The sequence below is a fragment of the Gadus chalcogrammus genome, chromosome 9, assembly GCF_026213295.1.
Source record: "Gadus chalcogrammus isolate NIFS_2021 chromosome 9, NIFS_Gcha_1.0, whole genome shotgun sequence".
NCBI lineage: Eukaryota > Metazoa > Chordata > Actinopteri > Gadiformes > Gadidae > Gadus > Gadus chalcogrammus.
In genome coordinates this window covers 4,107,268-4,128,567 of record NC_079420.1, presented here as the reverse complement: position 1 = coordinate 4,128,567, position 21,300 = coordinate 4,107,268, and the positions used below count along the sequence as shown (strand labels likewise).

Sequence of the window (21,300 nt, the reverse complement as noted above, 5' to 3'; positions counted from 1 at the left end):
TGTTCATTGCCAAAGGAAATCTTTTGTTCGCCACAATTCATTATGCCGCGCTGAAAACATATCCATAAACAGGGACTTCCAAGTCTTCCTAAATGGTTTACCAGCATTTGGTCGCTCTGCCGTAATGGTTCGTATCAGCTTACGGCCAAGACTCCAGGGTTTGCGTGACTGAAGAGAGTTTCAAACTTGTTGCACATTTCTTATCCCACCCTGTTCGCTTCAAAGTCGGACCTTCTTCAAGATCAGCCATTGCGTACGTCAAAGCGGACAGGCTTCGGGTGACTTCTGTATCGATCATTCTTTCTGACAATCACAGGGTTATCAATGGCCGAGTGCCTTAAGTTATAATTTGAAAGAGCAATGGATTAACACTTGGACATACGCTGATGCTTTTGAAGGACCGTTGTTTAGAAAGCGTCTGGATATCTACTAAAACAATATTCTGATCGTTAGACATTGTGCGCCGATTCCATAATGGGAAGACAAAGCGTGTTGGTGCAAATGCAACTCTGTTAAAGTCAAGTTTATAACTATCCGATACTTTGAATCACTATATTTGTAAATAAATCTGGGTCGCCCGGCATCGTGATCCTGTCCCAACATCTGGAGATGTGGGCTCCCCGTCCCAGAAGCGCCTGTCCCGAGACCTTGAAGCAAACCTTGAGGGCGCTGGTGCTGCTTCTCTGTCTCTTAGTGGTCTCCAGCTCAGAAGATCAGGAGGGAATCAATGCCGAGGTATGTATGTCGCACCATAACCCATCAATATATATATAATCAACGTTATTGAATTATGATTGTCTTTGTGGTCAGATGCATTTGTTAAAATATAAATAATGAATTATCAACCGTCCAGTGTTTATGCTATGCTTGTGGTAGGCCACTTAACGGTTTTACTGCATGATGGCTCCCAAGGTGTGTGTTGTTGACCTTTTGACTCCGAATCGCTCAGAGGCCAAGTGCAGCTCAGGCCAGTCCAATTGTAGTCCCGCAGGCCACAAAACTGATGCGAACCTTACATCTGCAAAGAAAGATGCAGGTCGAACCCAAACTTAACGTTTGAGCTACATGTCCTTCCAACCAGGCATCAAACATCCGCTTCCCTCTGAACATAACGCTGAGTTGGCAAGTCAATTTGTTAGTGAGCTATTACAAGTTTACCCTGAGGCAAATGTTTATTATTGGCCGACTCGAACAGTGGGTTTGGGGTGAAGGGTATTTGACTGTTTGCTGCATGTGTTTCTATGAAACAATAAAAAGTGGGCTTCTGGAATGCATGGATGCCTTCAGGCATGATGGACTCATAAGCAGAGTCTCTCTTGACAAAGGCAGTGGCTGCCTCGTAAATACAGTACTTAGGGCCTTTGTATGGCTGGGCATGTTTCTAATGTGTGTTATTATGTGTGGAGACTTACAGGCATTTAAAAGTGTTAATTACACACACATGCTTGACTAAGCAGGCCCATACTGACTGTTGAGATCGCTCTTCAGCCCAGTGATTTGCAGGCATCTCCTTCCAGCCGTGCTCAATTCTGGCTCCTCGCTCTCTTTTTTTCATCGCACCTTTTCTACTCTTCCTCCCACCTGCTAGTGCTTTCCTCACCTTGTCTCCTCGCTGTCATGAAAAATGTGTCTCTTATCCTCAGCCAACCCCAATTTTTGTACTTTTATAAACAGCTAACTAAAATCTTCCCTTTTAATTTCCTTTTACAGATCTAAGCCATTAGTGTCCGTTTTCTTTTGCACCCATTAAAGTATTCAGAATTCTTTTGTGTCCTTTCCACACTGAAGCATCTCTCCCTCTCTCCTCCTCGGTACGGTAGTCATGGTTACGTCAGTTCGGCTACCTGTCCCAGGCCAGCAGGCAGATGTCCACCTTGCACTCCTCCCAGGTTCTGGCCAAGGCCATCGCAGACATGCAGCGCTTCTACGGCCTGCAGGTGACCGGGATTATGGACCCCGCTACTGTCAGGTCTGACACACACACACACACACACACACACACACACACACACACACACACACACACACACACACACACACACACACACACACACACACGTACACTACCATGAGAAAGTCTAGGACAATGCGACAATACTTCAAGAAGATTGAAGTCTACTACAATACGGTATACTATTACTATTACACTACTATTACAATACTTAGTATTAAATTACACGCTGTAATACATTAGAGCATCAATGCTGTGTGCAGGTTGTATTTTCCCCTCAAAATGAAGAAACCCATCATTGCGAATGCTCCTTATTTCGTATTTAAGTTTTAATGCCACCCATTGGCCTTTCATGCTTATGTATGCGTTTTGAATGTTTTGATTGGGGACTGAGATATTTTCTATAGCGTGGACAGGAATTTGTTTCTTTTACAGTTTGGAAATAAATTTCAATGGGATTCATTCTCGTATTATAAAGTGTTTTTGTTTCACTTTCAGTTAGAATCTCAGCGGTTTCTTGTTCTCCATATTATTAGTTTTGAGAGGTCCCATTGGAAATTTTGGGACCATTTTTCCCAAAGACTTTTGGCCAAAAAACACTGAGGCAGCCATTCAAATCCTGCCCTTATTGTGCCAAATATGGCACAAACATGGCAAATGCAAAACCTTTGTAGTTTGATGGCCTCAAAAGATGTTAAGAGGGAAACATTAAAGTGTTTAGAGGGAAGTCCAAAGGGATATGGGGTGTGTTCTTGAGGTTGGCAGTAACATGTGGTGTACCACTTGTATCCACGGCGTTGGTTCGGTCAGCCGTAAACTTGTCCCGGACACGAACACCAACACCCGGTCTGTAAACCGTTAAGTACCAAAATGCAGTGCATGCTGGGAAAAGTGTGCAAGTTGAAATATTTTAAAGAATGCGTCATCGGTCCGACCTTTTGAATGGTAAAAATTGTTTTTTCGGAAAGCTCTTCAAGAAAGATTTGTCGATTTGTCGCTGAGGCATCGATCGGGCCTATAGGTAGGCTTTTGGCAATGGGACTCGAACCTGGAACCTGCCAATGACAAGCTGTTGAGGTCGAGGAGCTCCACTATTAGCTCTGCCATTAGCCCTGCTGTAGCTAAACACAACCATCACCATGTGTACTCATTACAGACGTGTGTGTGTGTGTGTGTGTGTGTGTGTGTGTGTGTGTGTGTGTGTGTGTGTGTAGGGCCATGCGACAGCCCCGGTGTGGTCTACCAGACAGGACACCAGATGAGGTCCATCAGGGCTCCAGAAGGAGACGATACACTCTGACGGGACAGCAATGGGACAAAGACGACCTCACCTACAGGTCATTATTTTCCTTTTTATTGCTATGTTTTTTTATTTATGTGCCTCAAATCTTTGTATTTTATTTTAATCAAATGTTTTGTAATCTTTTTCTTGTATTTAATCCTTCCTTGTTTTTTGCCTCAATTAAGTCGACCCTTTTATCGCTTTTGTCTTTTATTCCTCATAATGATTGAATAAATTATAGGACGGGCATGTTACAGGCCTTCGACAGCCACAGATACCAGATCTTTTTTGTCAGAGCATTTGATTTATTTAATGCTGTCGGGATGTCAAGACAATTTCAACTAATATGATAAAAATTGCTCCTAAAATAAATTGCAAACCCTACCTTAAGACTGTGCCCCCTTAAGACTCACATGTACCGCAAAGCCTTTAAAGAGTTTATTCAAGTAAAATGTTGTTATTATTATGTTTTGCCTGGTACACTTTTAATTTATCTTTTTTTTTGTTACATAATTGTGAAAAAAAAAGACTATATTTTTGTTTATTTTTGTTTGGTTGTTTTGGTTTCTTTCTCTTTATCTGTAAAGCACTTTGTAGCTCTGTTTAGAAAAGCGCTGTATAAATAAAAGATTATTATCATTATTATTATTTCAGTACAGCCTCTGTCGACCCCTCCTCCCATCCTCGGACCCCCCTTAACCTCACCTCTGACCCCTCTGACCCCTCAGCCTGCTGAAGCAGAACATCCCGGCCTCCCTGGGGGCGGGGCGTACGGCCTCCGCCCTCCGCAGGGCCTTCGACGTGTGGAGCCAGGCCACGCCCCTCACCTTCCAGGAGGTACCCGCCGACGACAACAACATCCACAACAACAACAACAACAACGGCGTCGTCAGCGGCAACGGCAGCGCCTCGGCTCCCCTGGCCGACATCCTGCTGCTCTTCGCCTCCGGTTTCCACGGCGACATGTCCCTGTTTGACGGGGAGGGGGGGTCCCTGGCGCACGCCTACTACCCCGGCCCGGGGATGGGCGGCGACACTCACTTTGACGCCGAAGAGCCCTGGACCCTGGACCACGAGGACCCCACAGGTCAGCCCGCCGGGGGGGCGGGGGGGGGGGGGGGTTTGAGTAGCAGCGGGCTGGGTGTTTAGTATTTGAATCGGGGTATATAGAACCTAAGCCCCTCCCCCTCACATTTCTGACCAATCACACACAGTGTTCGCATGGCCGTCGTCGGCAGAGATTTCGGAAAGTTACAAGTGCAAGTAGCACTGCAAAAGTAGTTTTGGCGATAACTGCGTTTGTTGGTTTTCCTCGATATTTAGCTTTTATGAGTTCACAAAATACTTTATCCATTGAGGTAAATACGCTGACTGCTTCAAGGCCCCCAAAATAATTAAGGAAAAATCTAATTTGGCTTGCAAGCACCAAGCGGCGGCCGTGACGCCTGTTTGTGAATGTCTGTAGTCACCAGCATGTAGTTCCACTCCCGGCCTGTAGGGGGTACGAGGTGGTCGTATGCACACTGACCCGCCACCTCTCTAAAGGCTCAGTTATGGTTCCGCGTCAACACAACGCAATGACCACACAGACGCTTCGGCGCAGTCGTGTACCAGTTTTGGTTCTGCGTCGGGTTTTAGTAAGCGGACCAATCACAGCCCTCGCCGCTGCGTCGCATCGACACAAAGTAAAAACTTTCGGGAGTCTTACTTCAGGCCCTCGCAGTGAACGCAAGGGGGGTCCGCAAGGACGTAAGGGGTCCGTCAACCCCCCTGCGTTGCGTCGACGTGGAACCATAACTAAACCTTGAGTCAACAGGTATTAATGTGATGTCCTTCTTGGGCTACAACACCGCTGACCGGCCGTCCCACCCCTCCTCCAGGTATAGACCTCTTCCTGGTGGCGGTCCACGAGCTGGGCCACGCCCTGGGGCTGGAGCACTCGGACCACCCGGACGCCGTCATGGCTCCGTTCTACACCTGGACCCCAACGCACAACTTCACCTTGTCCCCGGACGACCGCAGCGCCATACAGTACATCTACGGTGGGGTTTTGGACACACACACACACTCGAAAAGCACAAATGCATATACACACATATGCACGTGCTCTCTCTCTCTCTCTCTCTCTCTCTCTCTCTCTCTCTCTCTCTCTCTCTCTCTCTCTCTCTCTCTCTCTCTCTCTCTCTCTCTCTCTCTCTCTCTCTCTCTCTCTCTCTCTCTCTCTCTCTCTCTCTCTCTCTCTCTCTCTCTCTCTCTCTCTCTCTCTCTCTCTCTCTCTCGCACAGACAGACAGACACACACAAATGCACAGACACGCAGGCATACACGCGTACTGTACAGTCAAGCAGACACACACACGAGGCATTTATGTAATTGCGGTGTGCAGTCTTACAGCTGGTGGCTGCTATTGTTCCTTTAAGGTTACAAGTGCTACTTTCCTTATTTACAGATGTGACCTCCAAAACCAGACATGAGTCAAACTATCTCTTTGAACGAGGGAGAAAAAAACAGTGATCCTGTAATCATGTCATTTCCACTAGAATAGGTGATGGCTGAAACTGAAAACATGTGTAAACACATGTGTCTGTGCATACTGTCATATATACATGAAGTCACTCGAACAAACGAAAACACCTTCACACACACACACACACACACACACACACACACACACACACACACACACACACACACACACACACACACACACACACACACACACACACACACACACACACACAGTACATGATGTATAACTGTGTTCCCTATATTCCATAGAGAACATACTTAATGATGCTTGGCGACATGCTGCTCAGACTTTCCTAGAAAGAACGTCGAGCTGTGTGTGTGTGTGTATGTGTGTGTGTGTGTCTGGAAATGTGTGTGTGTGTGTATGTGTGTAGTACTCATCGGTTTACATTGTTCGTCAACATCTGCTAACTTTTTATTTTTATTTTTATTCTTGTAACTCATTTTAGATCCACCATTCAACATTTGAATTTGATATTTTCTGCGAATAGGCTTTCTCTCACTCTCTTCTAGCATTGTTAGCATTGTTATTTTTGCTTGGTTGCTAGATCCATCAGGAAGAAGTATGTTCCTGCAATACCGGAGGCTAGGAAAGCAGTTCTTAGACAGCATTCATAGGACCTCAGTTCTAGTTTTCTGGACGCAAATACATTTTTCCTTGGATGGCAAAGGAAACTCAAGATAATTCACGAACACCAGAGGAAGCACAACAGCTACCTAACCTAATACCCAAACTTCACTATCTAAAAATACCTAAACTAATACTAACCCAAACTCAAGTCTTAACCTAACCATCTCAAACCTTTTACCTAAACTAATGAGCAATTTATTCATTTCAACCTTTATCAAACTTAATTTTCAAGGCCGTCCCAGGAAATGGACTCGGCTTTCATTGAATCTTAAAGTCTTAAAGGCAAAAACAATAGAAAACAAGGGTCCTAGAAATGCAGTCCGAGGAGTACAACTGCAATGTCCGGTATTGCAGGTACATACAATTGACCCTACCCAGCATGCAACAGTGAGCCTGTTGTTTACATCTGAGTGTATGCTAGTGTTGACACTCTTGACTAGTGTTGTGTGCTGTTTCCTGCCCACAGACCAAAGAATGAGACAGGCGTTCTGATTGGCTGGTAATCTGAGCAGTTTAAATGAGTCTGTTCTCGAGTGACTGCCGGACATGTCTAACATGCCTGCTGTGTGAGCGCTTTGATAGCGACCAGCATCGCCTCATACGCCCAGCGGCAGTTGACCTTTGACCCGTTCAAATTACATAACTCGATCTGTATGTGTGTCTGTCTCTTTGTGTCGCTAGGCAACTCGTAGGGATTCTGCTCCTGGAACAGACAGAGCGGAAACGTGCAATTTGTGTGTGTGTGTGTGTGTGTGTGTGTGTGTGTGTGTGTGTGTGTGTGTGTGTGTGTGTGTGTGTGTGTGTGTGTGTGTGTGTGTGTGTGTGTGTGTGTGTGTGTGTGTGTGTGTGAAGACAGAGAGGCACTGAAGAGACAGATCCTCACGGAGGGAGGGGGTGGAAGGGTCGAGGGGAGTTAAGGGAAGAAGGATTTATCTTTTCTCGATTCCAAAGCAGCAGCTGGGAATCCATCTCGGCACAGCTGGAAGGCGATTGGCTCGCCAAGACAAGCGCCGCACAAGTCTTATTCATAACTCCCCACCTCACTCCTGCTCTCCCCGTCTGATCCATATCACCCCTCCATGTCTCCCCCCCCCCCCCCCCCCCCCCCCAGGCCCGCCCCGTGCCACCAACGCCCCGCCCACCTCCGCCCCGGCCCCGCCCCCGGACGGCGAGCCCGACCGCCCCGCCTCCGTTCCGTCCCCGCCGGAAGCGGAGCCCACCGTACCGCCTCCCCCGGACCCCCCGCCCCCACCCCCGCGGGCCCCCACCCGCCGGCCCCCCACCGAGCCCACCACCCGCGGCCCTGACCTCCGACCCCCAGCGCCTCCCAGGCCCACCGTCCCGGAGGTCCAGCCGCAGCCCGTCACCCCGGCGATGACACCGGAAGACCCCCGCCTCCCCCCACAGCCTCCTCCCGAGCGCCCCCGCCCCCCGAAGCGGCCCGACCACCTGGCCCCGGACATCTGCGAGGGGGACTTTGACTCGGTGACCGTCCTGAGGGGGGAGATGTTTGTCTTCAAGGTGAGGCCCCCGACGGAAACGGAGGAGTCAGGCCGGACGAAAGATCAGTCAGGGAGTGGACCAGATAATGAAAATAATAATAATAGATCGTTTTTTTACAGCGCTTTTCAAAAAACGCATTACAAAAAGGAATTTGTGCAGATAAGATAAGATTATACTTTATTGATCTCGTACGGGACGTTGAGGTTCATGTAAGCCGATGTTCTCTTTCGTTGACCATGGATCTGTTTGCTATTTTGTGCGATTGGGAATTTTCCAAAACCCTGCCAAAAACGGTGACGTAGATGTAGATGTGATCACTGATCCGGTGTGTAAAAGTCAGAGTAGCGCCGGAGTCCGGGAAGTATAAACTTGGGAGAGGAGAAGAGGAAGTTGTAATCATTACAAACCTCTGTCTTATGTGTCGTGCCTCAATGCTCCCTGCTGTTTGCTTGACCTTCGACCCCTACGTTCCCCTTACCTTTCTTAGTAACAGGATTTAGTGTTTCTGAACCCTTTGCTTACGCCAGCGAAGGAACACAACAGGAAGTAAGGGATGGGATAAATAACGATGACATGAACGTTCAGTCTGTTCTTCTGTGTTCTCATTAAGTAGGGGATCATGTTTCTAAAAGGTATTGCGGTGGGCAGGGACTAACTCTAACAAGGGGATTTGCTTTTTTCGTTTAGCACTTTATGTAACTGTTTTGTCCCGGAATGCTCTATCAATAAAGTTTAATGGATTGATGGGTCACTCATGCAGGGTCGCTGGTTCTGGCGCGTCCGTAGGAACCGGGTCCTGGACAACTATCCCATGCCCATCTCCGTCTTCTGGAACGGGTTACCCGATGACATCGACGCTGCGTACGAACGCCACGATGGGAAATTTGTCTTCTTCAAAGGTCTGTGTGAGATGTAAACCAACCAATCGCTCACAACTTACAAATGAAACAACCAATCACAACAGACGTTCAGTGACATAGGCAATCACTAATTCACTAGCGCACAAATTCAACCGCCTTTCCTTTAAACCAAAAATATTATATATTTATTTATATACAGCTTCTATAAGTATTACATGGATAAAAACATATTGAGATAGTTAACATACCCCAAGCCAGTTAACATAAAATAACTAATAAACAGCCAAAATAACTTGTTCAACAGCCAGTCCTAATCAGAAACACGTATAACTTCCTTACTCTAACAAATAGCTGCGTGGCACTGTCAAACACTCTGAAATAAAAACACACTGACGCTGTATTATGATTCAGTGCAGCTGGCAATATCTTGCCCTGTCTCACTGTTCGTTTCCATGACTTGTTTTTAAGGGAGAGAGAGAGCGAGAGAGAGAGAGTCAGAGAGAGAGAGAGTCAGAGAGAGAGAGAGAGAGAGAGAGAGAGAGAGAGAGAGAGAGAGAGAGAGAGAGAGAGAGAGAGAGAGAGAGAGAGAGAGAGAGAGAGAGAGAGAGAGAGAGAGAGAGAGAGAGAGAGAGAGAGAGAGAGAGAGATGTTAAGAGAACGAGAGAGCACAAGAGAGAAAAGAGACATGTTTAGAGTGAGAGAGAGAGAGAGAGAGACGAGTTTAGAGAGAGAGAGCGAGGTTAAGAGAGTGACAGAGAGCGAGAGAGAGAGAGACAGGTTTAGAGGGAGAGAGACGGGTTTAAGGAGAGAGGGACAGGGATTCTTCATGATCTGAAGCACAGTCAGCTCGTTTTATGTCCCATCGTACTTCAAGTTTCGACGTTAATTATTGAACAGCTCAAACTTTTCAGGCAAACAGAAACATAGACAAACAAACACACACTCAATCACTTGAAAGCCGAGCATAAAGATAAATCAGAGGGTATTGTTTGGTAAGTTACTAGTGTGTTTGTGCGTGTGCCTGCGTAGCTAAGGGAACGTGCGTGTGAGACGTCTGGCCAGGGGTTCTGCAACATCCTTTACACGGCAGACTTCCGGTCTGACAACTGGTCCACTATGGTCAGGACTCTCTGGTGATTCGGCAGCTCAAAGGATCTGGCTTTGATTCCCCACTGTGTCCACAGTCTACCTATCGGCGTCCCTGAGCAAGATGCCCTATCCCCCATACCTGCTCCTTGAAGAACAGTTCCGGCCTGAGTTATTAAACCATCGTAGCCGTTTCTCCTTGCTTCACTCCCATATCCATTCCCAATGTTTAAATTGTTAATTGTTCCCTCCGGGATTACCCTAACCCTACACGCGCTGTGGAACACATGCTGTGCAACGGCAAGTTTACGCAACGCTGACGGCAAAGCCAGCGGTTGTTGTTTCCTCTCAAAGAGCCTCAGTGCGTCTGCTATTGATCAGCGGTCATTCGTCACAGGGTTTGGTTTTCAGGGTTGATGTGTTAATTTGCTGATCCGCAGTGTGAAGGGCTGATTTTCGTTCCAAGGCAACGCAGTCGTGAACCTTGTTTTGGTTCCGCGTCGGGTTTTAGTGAGCGGACCAATCACAGCCCTCGCTGCTGCGCCGCCTCGACACAAGGTTAAAATTTTTGGGGGGCGCGCGTCAGGCCCTGACGCAAGGAGGGTCCGCAAGGAAAGGACGTAGCGGTTCCGTAAACCCCCTTGCGCTGCGTCGAGCCGGAACCATAATCAGCCCTTAAGTGTTGAGTCTGATGGTCCTGATGCCCCCCCCCCCCCCCCCCCCCCCCCTGCAGGAGAGCAGTACTGGGTGTTCCGGGAGGCTGACGTGTTGCCCGGATACCCCCAACCCCTCCGGTCGTACGGTCGGGGCCTTCCCGAGGACCGCATCGACACGGTGATCTGGTGGGAGCCCAACGAACACACCTACTTCTTCAAGGGAGACAGGTATGAAGAGAGACAGGCACGCGAGCAGACAGACACGGGGGAGACTGGGACGCAAGCAGACAGACAGAAAGGGGAGAGAGACGGGGATGCATGCAGACAGACAGGAGAGAGTCGGGTACGCACGCGGACTGGCATGCACGCAGACAGACAGGAAGAGAGACAGACAGACAGGAGAGAGACCGGTACGCACTAAGACTGGCAGGCACGCAGACAGACAGGAGAGAGACCGGTACGCACGCAGACTGGCACGAATGCAGATAGACAGGAGAGAGACTGGTATGCACATAGACTGGCACGCACGCAGACAGACAGGAGAGAGACCGGTACGCACGCAGACGGGCACCCACGCAGACAGACAGGAGAGAGACGGACAGACAGGAGAGAGACAGGTACACACAGAGACTGGCATTCACGCGGACAGATAGGAAGAAAGACAGACACACAGGTACACAGACAGCTAGGTAGGTGAGCATGGAGAGAGATGGGAAGACGACAGCGGATATCTAAGAACATTCCCGAAGCAAAAAAATCAAAAAATAATCGAAAATTACCATTTTTCCGATGTGGTATCCTCTAACCATTTCATTCTGCATCGTGTGTGTGTGTGTGTGTGTGTGTGTGTGTGTGTGTGTGTGTGTGTGTGTGTGTGTGTGTGTGTGTGTGTGTGTGTGTGTGTGTGTGTGTGTGTGTGTGTGTGTGTGTGTGTGTGTGTGTGTGTGTCCGTGTGTGTGTGTGTCCGTGTGTGTGCGTGTGTGTAGATACTGGAGGTACCACGAGGAGACCAGGCAGACGGACAAGGACTTCCCCAAAGCGCTCAGCCGCTGGGGGAAGATCCCCTCCTCCCCACGGGGGGTCTTCCTCAGCGATGACGGAGGTGAGACACCCCCCCCCCCACCAGGGCCAGACACACCCCCCATAAGGGCAAGACACCCATCCCCCCCATCAGGGCCAGAAGTTGAAGGTCCCGTGACATGCCACCAGGTGTGAGTGTGATTAGCCGTTACAAGCCGTTTTGAAAATCTGCCCCTTATGACATCACAAGTGGGTGTGTCCACCTAGATCTGTGCCGCATAGATGAGCAACGTTTGCTACAGTCCACTGGGTAGGCTGGTAGCCCGATCTACCCAGCATACACCTAGGTGGACGCGCCCACTTGTGATGTCAGAAGAGGCAGATTTAAAAAATAAATAAATAAATAACGGATTGTAAGGCTAATCACACTCACACCTGGTGGCATCTCATGGAACCTTTAAGAATCGAATGGGCCTCGAAACTGAAATGCCCATAAAAAAGGTCCAGAATTGTTTTTCACTGGATTCATTGAACATGGGTCTGTCGTGCAACATAGAAAAAAATAACCTATTTCCTATTATTTCATAAAATGGCCAAGGAAATGATAAACATTGTCCCGAGATACATTTCACAAGTATAACAAGAAATTCAAAATAGTTGTATTACACTTAGAATTCCAGCTAATTTCTGTAATGCAGCATGTGTGCACAGAACCACTTGTCGTGAGACGGACACAGGAGCTACAACTAATGTCAACAAGTAGGACGACGAGTTGAAGTAGCTGTTTCCAAAGAAACTCTCGGCAATTGTAACATTGATTTACTTCAAACTTTCCCCACGCATTCCTCCACCGGGGATGCCAACCTCTCTCTCTGCTCTTGAAGAAACCAGAGGAGGAGGGAAGTTCGGAGTCAGTCAAGGGAGGGAAAAGAGAGGGAGTGACAGAGAGAGCGAGGGAGAGAACATTGGCAGGAGGACTCGGTAGAAGTGAGAAGGTTTTGGAACCGCGCTGAGCTGTTTTCCTCTGGACCTGTTGCCCTCTCACCCACGCCGTACCCCGCACTCACTCAAAGCTCCGGTCCACCACGAAGGAGCTCAGGGAAGGAGGGTCTCCGTGGTGTTCCATGTGTCGATGACGTGTGCTTCTTGCTGTAGGCGCTTGGACTCGTAAAGGTGTAAGTGCTTACAGGTGTGGCGTCTCAAGGGGGGAGGCCTGTTTGGGTCAGCCAGTAAAACCTTGAGCCAGAGTCAGGATCAACACAAACGGTCCGTCGAGAGAAGGAGAAACGGGTTTAACTACCTGGGAGGAGGAAAGATGAGGACCTTTTACTTTTGTTGGAGAAACGCAACAACAATCTTAAATGACAGAGGCGGTGAATCACCCGTTTACCGGAGTCTGACTGTCCAACTCGGCGACGTCACACTTTTTCCAACATTCCCATTTCAACGTGGCGTGCACCAACCTCAGAGCCACGTTACAGTTGCATGGTTTTAATTACGTTTTACTTTTTCGTGCATCCACGCATATGTTTCAAATGTTTGTTTATTTAGCTTGTTTAATAATAATAATAATAATAATAATACATTTAATTTAGAGGCGCCTTTCAAGACACCCAAGGTCACCTTACAGAGCATATAGTCATCATAAATCGTTTAAAAAAAAACAAGACATTGTGGAAAAAATTAATAAATAAATAAATAAACATAAAAAATAAATATAACTAAAACAAGACAAAACAAAACAAACAAACAATCAAAACAGTGATCAGTTAGACGTTGTGTGCGTTGTGTGCGAGTTTGAACAGGTGAGTTTTGAGTTTAATTTCTATCCACTATTTTTCATCATAATGTTTGCATCCCTGAGCAGACCACATGTGACGGTAACAATTCCCCCCCCAAGGACTCTGTAATCAGCGGTATTTCCAGAGGTGTTCCCCCTTCTGCTCCTCCTCCCACTTGCGCCCTCACACCCCCCTTGGGGTTAGCGCTCACTCAGGCGGTAGAGCGGGTTGGTAACCGCAAGGTTGCTAGTTCGATCCCCAGAGTGTCGAGGTTGTCCCTGAGCGAGGCGCCTCACCCTGACTGCTCCCGACCAGCTGGCCGTCGCCTTGCAGGGTCGACTCCGCCGTCGGTGTGTTAATGTGTGCATGAACGGGTGAATGTCAGGCAATATCTCCCCGGAAAACGGATCCATTCAGACGAGCCTACTCCCTTTGGGTCGGTTGCATTCGTGGGACTAGAATGAGCCCACTTTTTTTTCTCTACACTGTTTCATTATGTTGTTGTTGTTTTGTTTTGGTCTTTTTTTGCTTGATCTTATGAATAATAATACATTTTCTTTGTGGAGCACACTCGAAAATCTCAAAGTGCTAACGACTGATTTTGTAAGGTGACCTTTAGTGTCAAGAAAGGCGCCCATAATTAAAACGCGTTATTAGTATTATTATTAATATTGTGCAGCGCTTTGGATAAAAAGCTTAACATAGACGCAGTCCGTGTTACTTTTGACCATTCCTCTTGTCCCCCCCCAGCCCACACCTACTTCTACAAAGGCAGCAGCTACTGGCGCTTCGACAACCGCAGGGGGGCGGCGGACCCCGGCTACCCCCGCTCCGTCCTCCGGGACTTCATGGGCTGCAGGAACGCCCCGGACCCCCCGCCCGAGACGGAGACGGAGACGGAGCGCACGCAACCGGCCGCGCCCCCGCCCCCGCCGCCGCCCGGGGTCGACCCCCGCAGCCCCACCCACCGCGACCGAGACGCGGCGGACGTCCCGGGCGGGGGCGGGGCGGGCGACGGGGGGCGGGAGGAGGAGGAGGTGGTGGTGGAGCACGAGGTGGTGGTGATGGTGCCCGAGGACGGGTCGAAGGTCATGACGCTGGTGATGGTGGTGGTGCCGCTGGTGCTGGTGGTCTGCATCCTGGTGCTGGTGTACGCCATCCTGCGCTCGCTGCAGAAGAAGGAGACGCCCCGCGTGCTGGTGCACTGCAAGCGCTCGCTACAGGACTGGGTCTGAGGCACACAGACGCACACACACACACACACACACACACACACACACACACACACACACACACACACACACACACACACACACACACACACACACACACACACACACACACACACACACTTATAGACGCGTATACACACATATACACACATTTGTAGATGCGCAAACACACACTATAGATGCAAACATATTGAACATTTAATGATGCGTCCAGACACACACACACATACTTTTATACACAAACACACACACACACACTTATAGAGACGTATACACACATATGTAGATGCGCAATCACACACACTTATAGACGCACACATAGAGAACATTTAATGATGCGTACTGACACACACACTTATAGACACATATACACACATACACGTTTATAGATGTGCAAACACGCATACTATAGATGCAAACATATTGAACAATTAATGATGCGTACAGACACACGCACATACTTTTGTACACAAACACACACACACACACACTTATAGAGACGTATGCACACATATAGACACATTTGTAGATGCGCAATCACACACACTTATAGACACACACATAGAGAACATTTAATGATGCGTACTGACACACACACACTTATAGACACAATACACACATATACACATTTATAGATGTGCAAACACGCATACTATAGATGCAAACCTATTGAACATTTAATGATGCATACAGACACAAACACACATACTTTTATGCACAAACACACACACACACACACACACTTATCGACACGTATACACACGCATACACATTTGTAGATGCGCAAACACACACACTTGTAGACGCACACATAGAGAACATTTAATGATGCGTACTGACACACACACTTATAGACACGCACGCATATACACATTTGTAGATGCGCAAACACACACACTTATAGACGCACACATCTAGAACATTTAATGATGCGTGCAGACACACACTTTTATATACACACACACACACACACACACACACACACACACACACACACACACACACACACACACACACACACACACACACACACACACATACACACAAACACACACACACTTGGGTTTAGGGCTAACACGCCTGGTAGGCTTCACAGTGATGGAGCTCTTTCACACCCATGACAGGTACAGACACACACTCGCCACTCATGACCCCACCCATGCCCATAATATGAGCTGATAGGTAGGAACCAATGAGAAGTCTCTATTTGTTGCCTCTGGTGCCTCAACCAACCTTGAGACATTTGCACTTTTTATTTTTCTTATTCTGTTTATGATTTCCTTGTTTTAGTGATGTGTGTGTGTGTGTGTGTGTGTGTGTGTGTGTGTGTGTGTGTGTGTGTGACGGAGGGAGGGAGCTGGAATGTGTAACAGCTGAGTCCGTTTTCTGGCCTCTATCTCCCACAGGGCTCACAACCACTGTCCTGTCTCTCACACAAACATCCACACAGCCACACACACACACACACACACACACACACACACACACACACACACACACACACACACACACACACACACACACACACACACACACACACACACACATGCCCACACACTCACACTTTGACCAAACATTTATGCCTCTAATTTCTACATACAACGCTACGTATACACACTCTGCAAGATCTGCAAGAACCGGCACACACTGCTATTGTTGCACGCAGACACGCAGGCACCAACACACCCCCCCCCCCCCCAACCCCCCAACACACCAACACCCCAACAGTCGTACTACACTTGGGACTGTTTTGCCCCCAGAATGCTACTAGTCACCACTAAGCCGTAGTTCTGGGTGACGGTGGACTGGTTTCTGTTCTACTGGTGGGCTGTTTGACGGCTCCCCAGGTTCGTGTGGGAACACGACTGCCGTTTGTTTTCACTGCGGAGGGCCCAAGAGGCGTCACAAGAAAGAGAGTCGAAATATGACGACCAGAAAGGGAAATAAGGGCGATAACCCTCCAGCCAAACAACTCTGTTAGATCTGATGCGCCGATGTGTGCATGGAGACAGAGCTGCAGACAGACAGGGTGCAAGAGACAGAGAGAGACAGAGAGAGCGAGGGAGAGAGAGAGACAGAGAGAGAGAGAGAGACAGAATGGCGCTGGTCTGGTTTGTATTAAAAACCACATGTTGCTGATTTACTTGCATCAGGCTGAAGAATGGAGGGGGCCTGGCGGGAAGGGGGGGGGGGGCTGGAGAAAGACCCAGCAGAGGGACAAATCCAACAGTTGGAGAGAGAGAGAGAGAGAGAGAGAGAGAGAGAGAGAGAGAGAGAGCTGGAGAGGGAGAGATGGAAATATATCCTGCCCGGATGAAGAAGGAGTGTGTGTGTGTGTGTGTGTGTGTGTGTGTGTGTGTGTGTGTGTGTGTGTGTGTGTGTGTGTGTGTGTGTGTGTGTGTGTGTGTGTGTGTGTGTGTGTGTGTGTGTGTGTGTGTGTGTGTGTGTGTGTGTGTGTGTGTGTGTGTGTATTTGATGGGGACAACCTGGGGACAGCAGCCCCCCCACCACCTCCTCTGAAGGAGTGAAGGAGAAAAAGGAGAGGGAGAGAGGAGGACAGGGCGAGGAGAGGGCAGTGCTGGCACTGTTCCCTGTGACCTAGTTTACAGTTCTCCTGCAACTCTCTCTCTTCCTCCTTCCTTCCTTTCTCTCTCTCTCCTCTATCCTTTTTTCCCCTCACTCACTTTTCCCTGTCTCTCCTTCTGTGTTCCGTCTTTCCTCCCTCTCTCATCTCCATCCTCTCCCTCATGTCCCACTCCCCTCTCTTTATCTCTCCTCTGTATCTTCTTTATCCAATCTTCTCTCATCTTGCTTCTCTCTTCCCTTTCTCTCCCCTCTCTTCTCTCTCTCCCCTCTCCTCGCTCTCTCTCTCTTCCCCTCTCTTCTCTCTCCCCCTCTCCTCTCTCTCTCCTCTCTCTTCCCCTCTCCTCCCTCTCCTCTCTCTTCTCTCTCCCTCCCCTATCTTCCTCCTCCTCTATCTTCTGTTTGTTGTCGTTTAGGAGCACTGTTGGAGAACATTTCCCATGGGTACCACTCCTCCCGCCTCCTCCGTCATTATCTTCATATGCACACACACACACACACACACACACACACACACACACACACACACACACACACACACACACACACACACACACACACAGAAACATACACACGCAGACACACACATCACCACAGACTTCTCCTAGCTTCCCTCTTGTTTTGTCCATCGTTTGGTCTTTCTAGATCTTACTAGATGACTCTGTTGTGTTGCTCTTTTGGACTTCCTGTAGACAACTCACTCCTCAGTATTATGTCTTTGTCCATCTGAAACATAACATACTGAAATAACACAACATACTGAAGTATCAGAGACAACACAAACACATACGCACACACACATACACACACACGTATATGCACACAGACACACACACACACACACACACACACATACATACCTACATCCATACACACACATTATCAAACCAAGTATAACCTAGTTCATTGGGTTAAGATACATTTGCATTAAGCCACTATTTTTATGATACAATGATATCGTACAGTACCTTCATGACATGTTACCTTCATGTAGCATAGCCTTGAAGTAATGTATGACATATCGTATGACATGATATATTTTGTGTTTTTTTTAAAAGCCCTATTTTGAGGATTTCTTCTTTTAAGAGTTTTACAGCATATTTCATCATAATGAAATTAGAAAACACAATTGTTCATCACCATTTGTTGACATGTATAGTTTACAGCCCTAGTTTGCATAATAATAATGATGGTAACGATAATGATTTCATGTGCCTTAGCCGTCCTCTGTGAATACTGGACGACAAGTTCAGAGGACAATGTTTTCTCTGAGAATTGTGGATAATAATTTAGGATAAGTTTTTGCTTTCATTTGTGTGCATCTGTTTTGTACATTTTTTCAGTGTTAATGCTCATTAGAGGCAGAATCGCAGTATATTATTGTGAAAAGAAATGATGATCCATGCAGGGCATGTTCTGTGTAACCTCGACACTGCTTTATAGAGGGAACAAGAATTTCACAATAAAAGCACAAAAGCAAACCGCCTGCTGTTTTCCACTGCTTTTTATTAACGCGTGTTTCTGTAATAATGCAGCTCAAACATTGAAGCACACAGGCAATACAATTTAAGGCAAAATGTAATGGTAGTGCTTTGAGGTGCTTCCGTAGGCCTTTGTCCACTAGGTAGAGCCATTGTCTTCATTAAAAGGTCAAAACTTAAGAACAAATGTGTGTTATAATGCTTAAAAAGAGAAAATTCTATATCCAAAATGCTGCTACGTTCACTAATATATGTTTATGTTATGTTTATGTTTAGTTTATGAGTTGGCTGATGTGTGCTCAGGTTGGAGATAATCTGAACAATGGTATAATGAGTTCATAACTTGAATATTGCAGGTTTATCCAGACACAAACTTTTCCGTTGGTTGTTTTAGTCAAGGAAAATATAAGGGAGGGTATTTTGGGGAGCACATTTAGAGTAAACATTCAATGTGCATATGTTTACATATTGATGATACAGCCGGTTCTATGCAGGTAGCACTCAGAGCTTGGTTTTGCTGCACTACTGAGTTTAGCGATGGCTACCTTCGGGTACGTGTTGGGCAAGCAGGGAAGGCTGGTGGTCATTGGGTAAGGTCTGTAGGGTCTATATAAGCTGGAGCTCAGTGTGTCTTTGCCCGGGGTAGGGGTTGCCTGTGTAGGATGGTGAGCCTAGGGTCGGTCTGCGGCCAGCTCTCCTCCAGATTATCTCCCACTGAGCTCATAATGAGATCATGGAGGAGGCCCTCGTCCTCCTTTCTCTTCATTACTCGAAATTAGCCTCACACGCACACACGCACAAATACACACACAGACACACGCACACAAGTACACAAGAAAACACACATTGGCCAGACACACAAACACAGACACAACCTTGCGTCTAAGGTTACTATATGGTAAGATAAATTAACTGACTGCTGAACTGTCCGTCTGTCTCCCTGGCTGTAGGCCTACTTTTTAACACTTTAATCCACTGTGACTTCATGGATACATATGTTATTAAAGGGACTATGTGTAGGATTTGTACATTGCTTTTAATCGCTTTTAATTCCATTTATTTCACTCTCTCTCTCTCTCTCTCTCTCTCTCTCCTCAGTCACATCCTATGTCTCTCGTCCTTTTCCCTCGGTTATCTTTATTATCCGGGTCGCTCCTGGATCACAGGTAATCACTGGCACCGTGATTACGTCATCACACACATTCCATCCTCCCCTTGATCCCTATCTCCTTATTTCACCTCCTCTTTTCCCCACTCCTATCTTCCTTCCTTTATCTCTCTCCTTCACCATCTCTCTCTCTCTTTCTCCCTCTCTCTCTTTCTTTCTCTTCTTCCCCATCTCTCTCCTTCACATCTCTCTCCCTCCACTATCAAATATTTTGATTTGCACCGTTGCTGTCCAACGCCTGAGAAGAGTCTTCGTACGTTCATGCATAGTATAGTATGTATAATGTACGATCTAGATCTGTTATTATTTTTCGACTGTCCAGCCAACCACTGTACTCCTAAAGCATCTGTTTTCAATATAATCGGTCAAAATGACTTCATGGGTCCGTGTAGAAGCGCTCTATTGCTATCGATTATTATCGTTGCAGGCACGCACTGGCTAAATGCAAACGTCATTGGTAACAGATGTTTTAGTGTAGCCAGGGGAGGCTACGTTGGGTTGATCACCCAGGCCACTTTTGTCCTTAAAGGGCCCATGTTATACCAACAGGTGTGTCTAATTAGCCATTACAAGCCGTTTTGAAAATCGGCCTCTTCTGACATCACAAGTGGGCGTGTCCAACTAGATGTATGACAGATAGATAGAGCAACGTTCCACTCGGTAGGCTGATTGATTTATCTATCCAGCACACATCTAGGTGGACACGCCCACTTGTGATGTCAGAAGTGGCAGATTTTCCAAACGGCTTGTTATGGCTAATCACACTCACATCAGTTGGTATAATATGGGACCTTTAGAGGCTTCTTTGTCCCTTGAGGCGGCGTTGTCTGGGTCTGGGTGGGTCTGTGTTGGCCTTTAAGACAGTTGTACCTCGAGTCTGTCTTTGTGAACAGATGAGCTGACCCGGGCCCTCGCTAGCCAATGAGAGACAAGCACTGAGGATGAAGGGGTAAGGAGGTTAGAAGAGGCCAACCAGAGTGTAAGACAAGGCACGTTCATCTTTACCGCACCCTTCAAACACTTAGGCCAGTCAGAGGGCTTCACATCAGCAGGAAACACATCAAATACGTTTCAAGGACAGTCACTCTCAATAAAAGACAATCATTTCCAGTAGTAATAAAGAGCATGTTGAAGCAGCAGTTAGCCTCAGACAAGGCTAACTGGCCACTACTTCCTTTGTGCTAATCTGCTGCTAACTGGGGCATGCTTGTCCCTGGTCCTCCAGGTGAAGACCAGATAATCCCATTAACCGATATATCACACCAAGGCCACCAGAACCCGCTGGAACTACGTCGTGTCAGGACTGGATATGTACGCTCCGGACCGGCAGAATATCCTCTAAACACACAGACAGACAGGTGAGTCACAGACAGAATCTCCTCCAAACACACAGACAGACAGACAGAGGTGAGACAGGTTGAAGATGTTTTTCCAGTGGTAGCTAATGTTAGTTTATGTTTGTTTAGTTTGTTTGTTTGATCGACACAGTCTGGATGGAACTCGTGCGCGGAAATCCAGGGTCTAACACATTCAAGAG

At 47.4% G+C, this 21,300-nt stretch overlaps 1 protein-coding gene across 1 annotated transcript; it reads left to right on the top strand.

The window, feature by feature from the left end:
- mmp15a (matrix metallopeptidase 15a) lies at positions 1–16,692 on the top strand. Its single transcript, XM_056598801.1, has 10 exons — positions 1–735; positions 1,821–1,969; positions 3,166–3,288; positions 3,962–4,320; positions 5,114–5,275; positions 7,505–7,914; positions 8,657–8,795; positions 10,576–10,726; positions 11,485–11,600; positions 14,050–16,692. Exons 1-10 carry the CDS (start codon positions 610–612, stop codon positions 14,532–14,534), a joined length of 2,220 nt encoding a protein of 739 aa, XP_056454776.1. The 5' UTR covers positions 1–609; the 3' UTR covers positions 14,535–16,692.
- Positions 16,693–21,300: the final 4,608 nt, after the last annotated feature.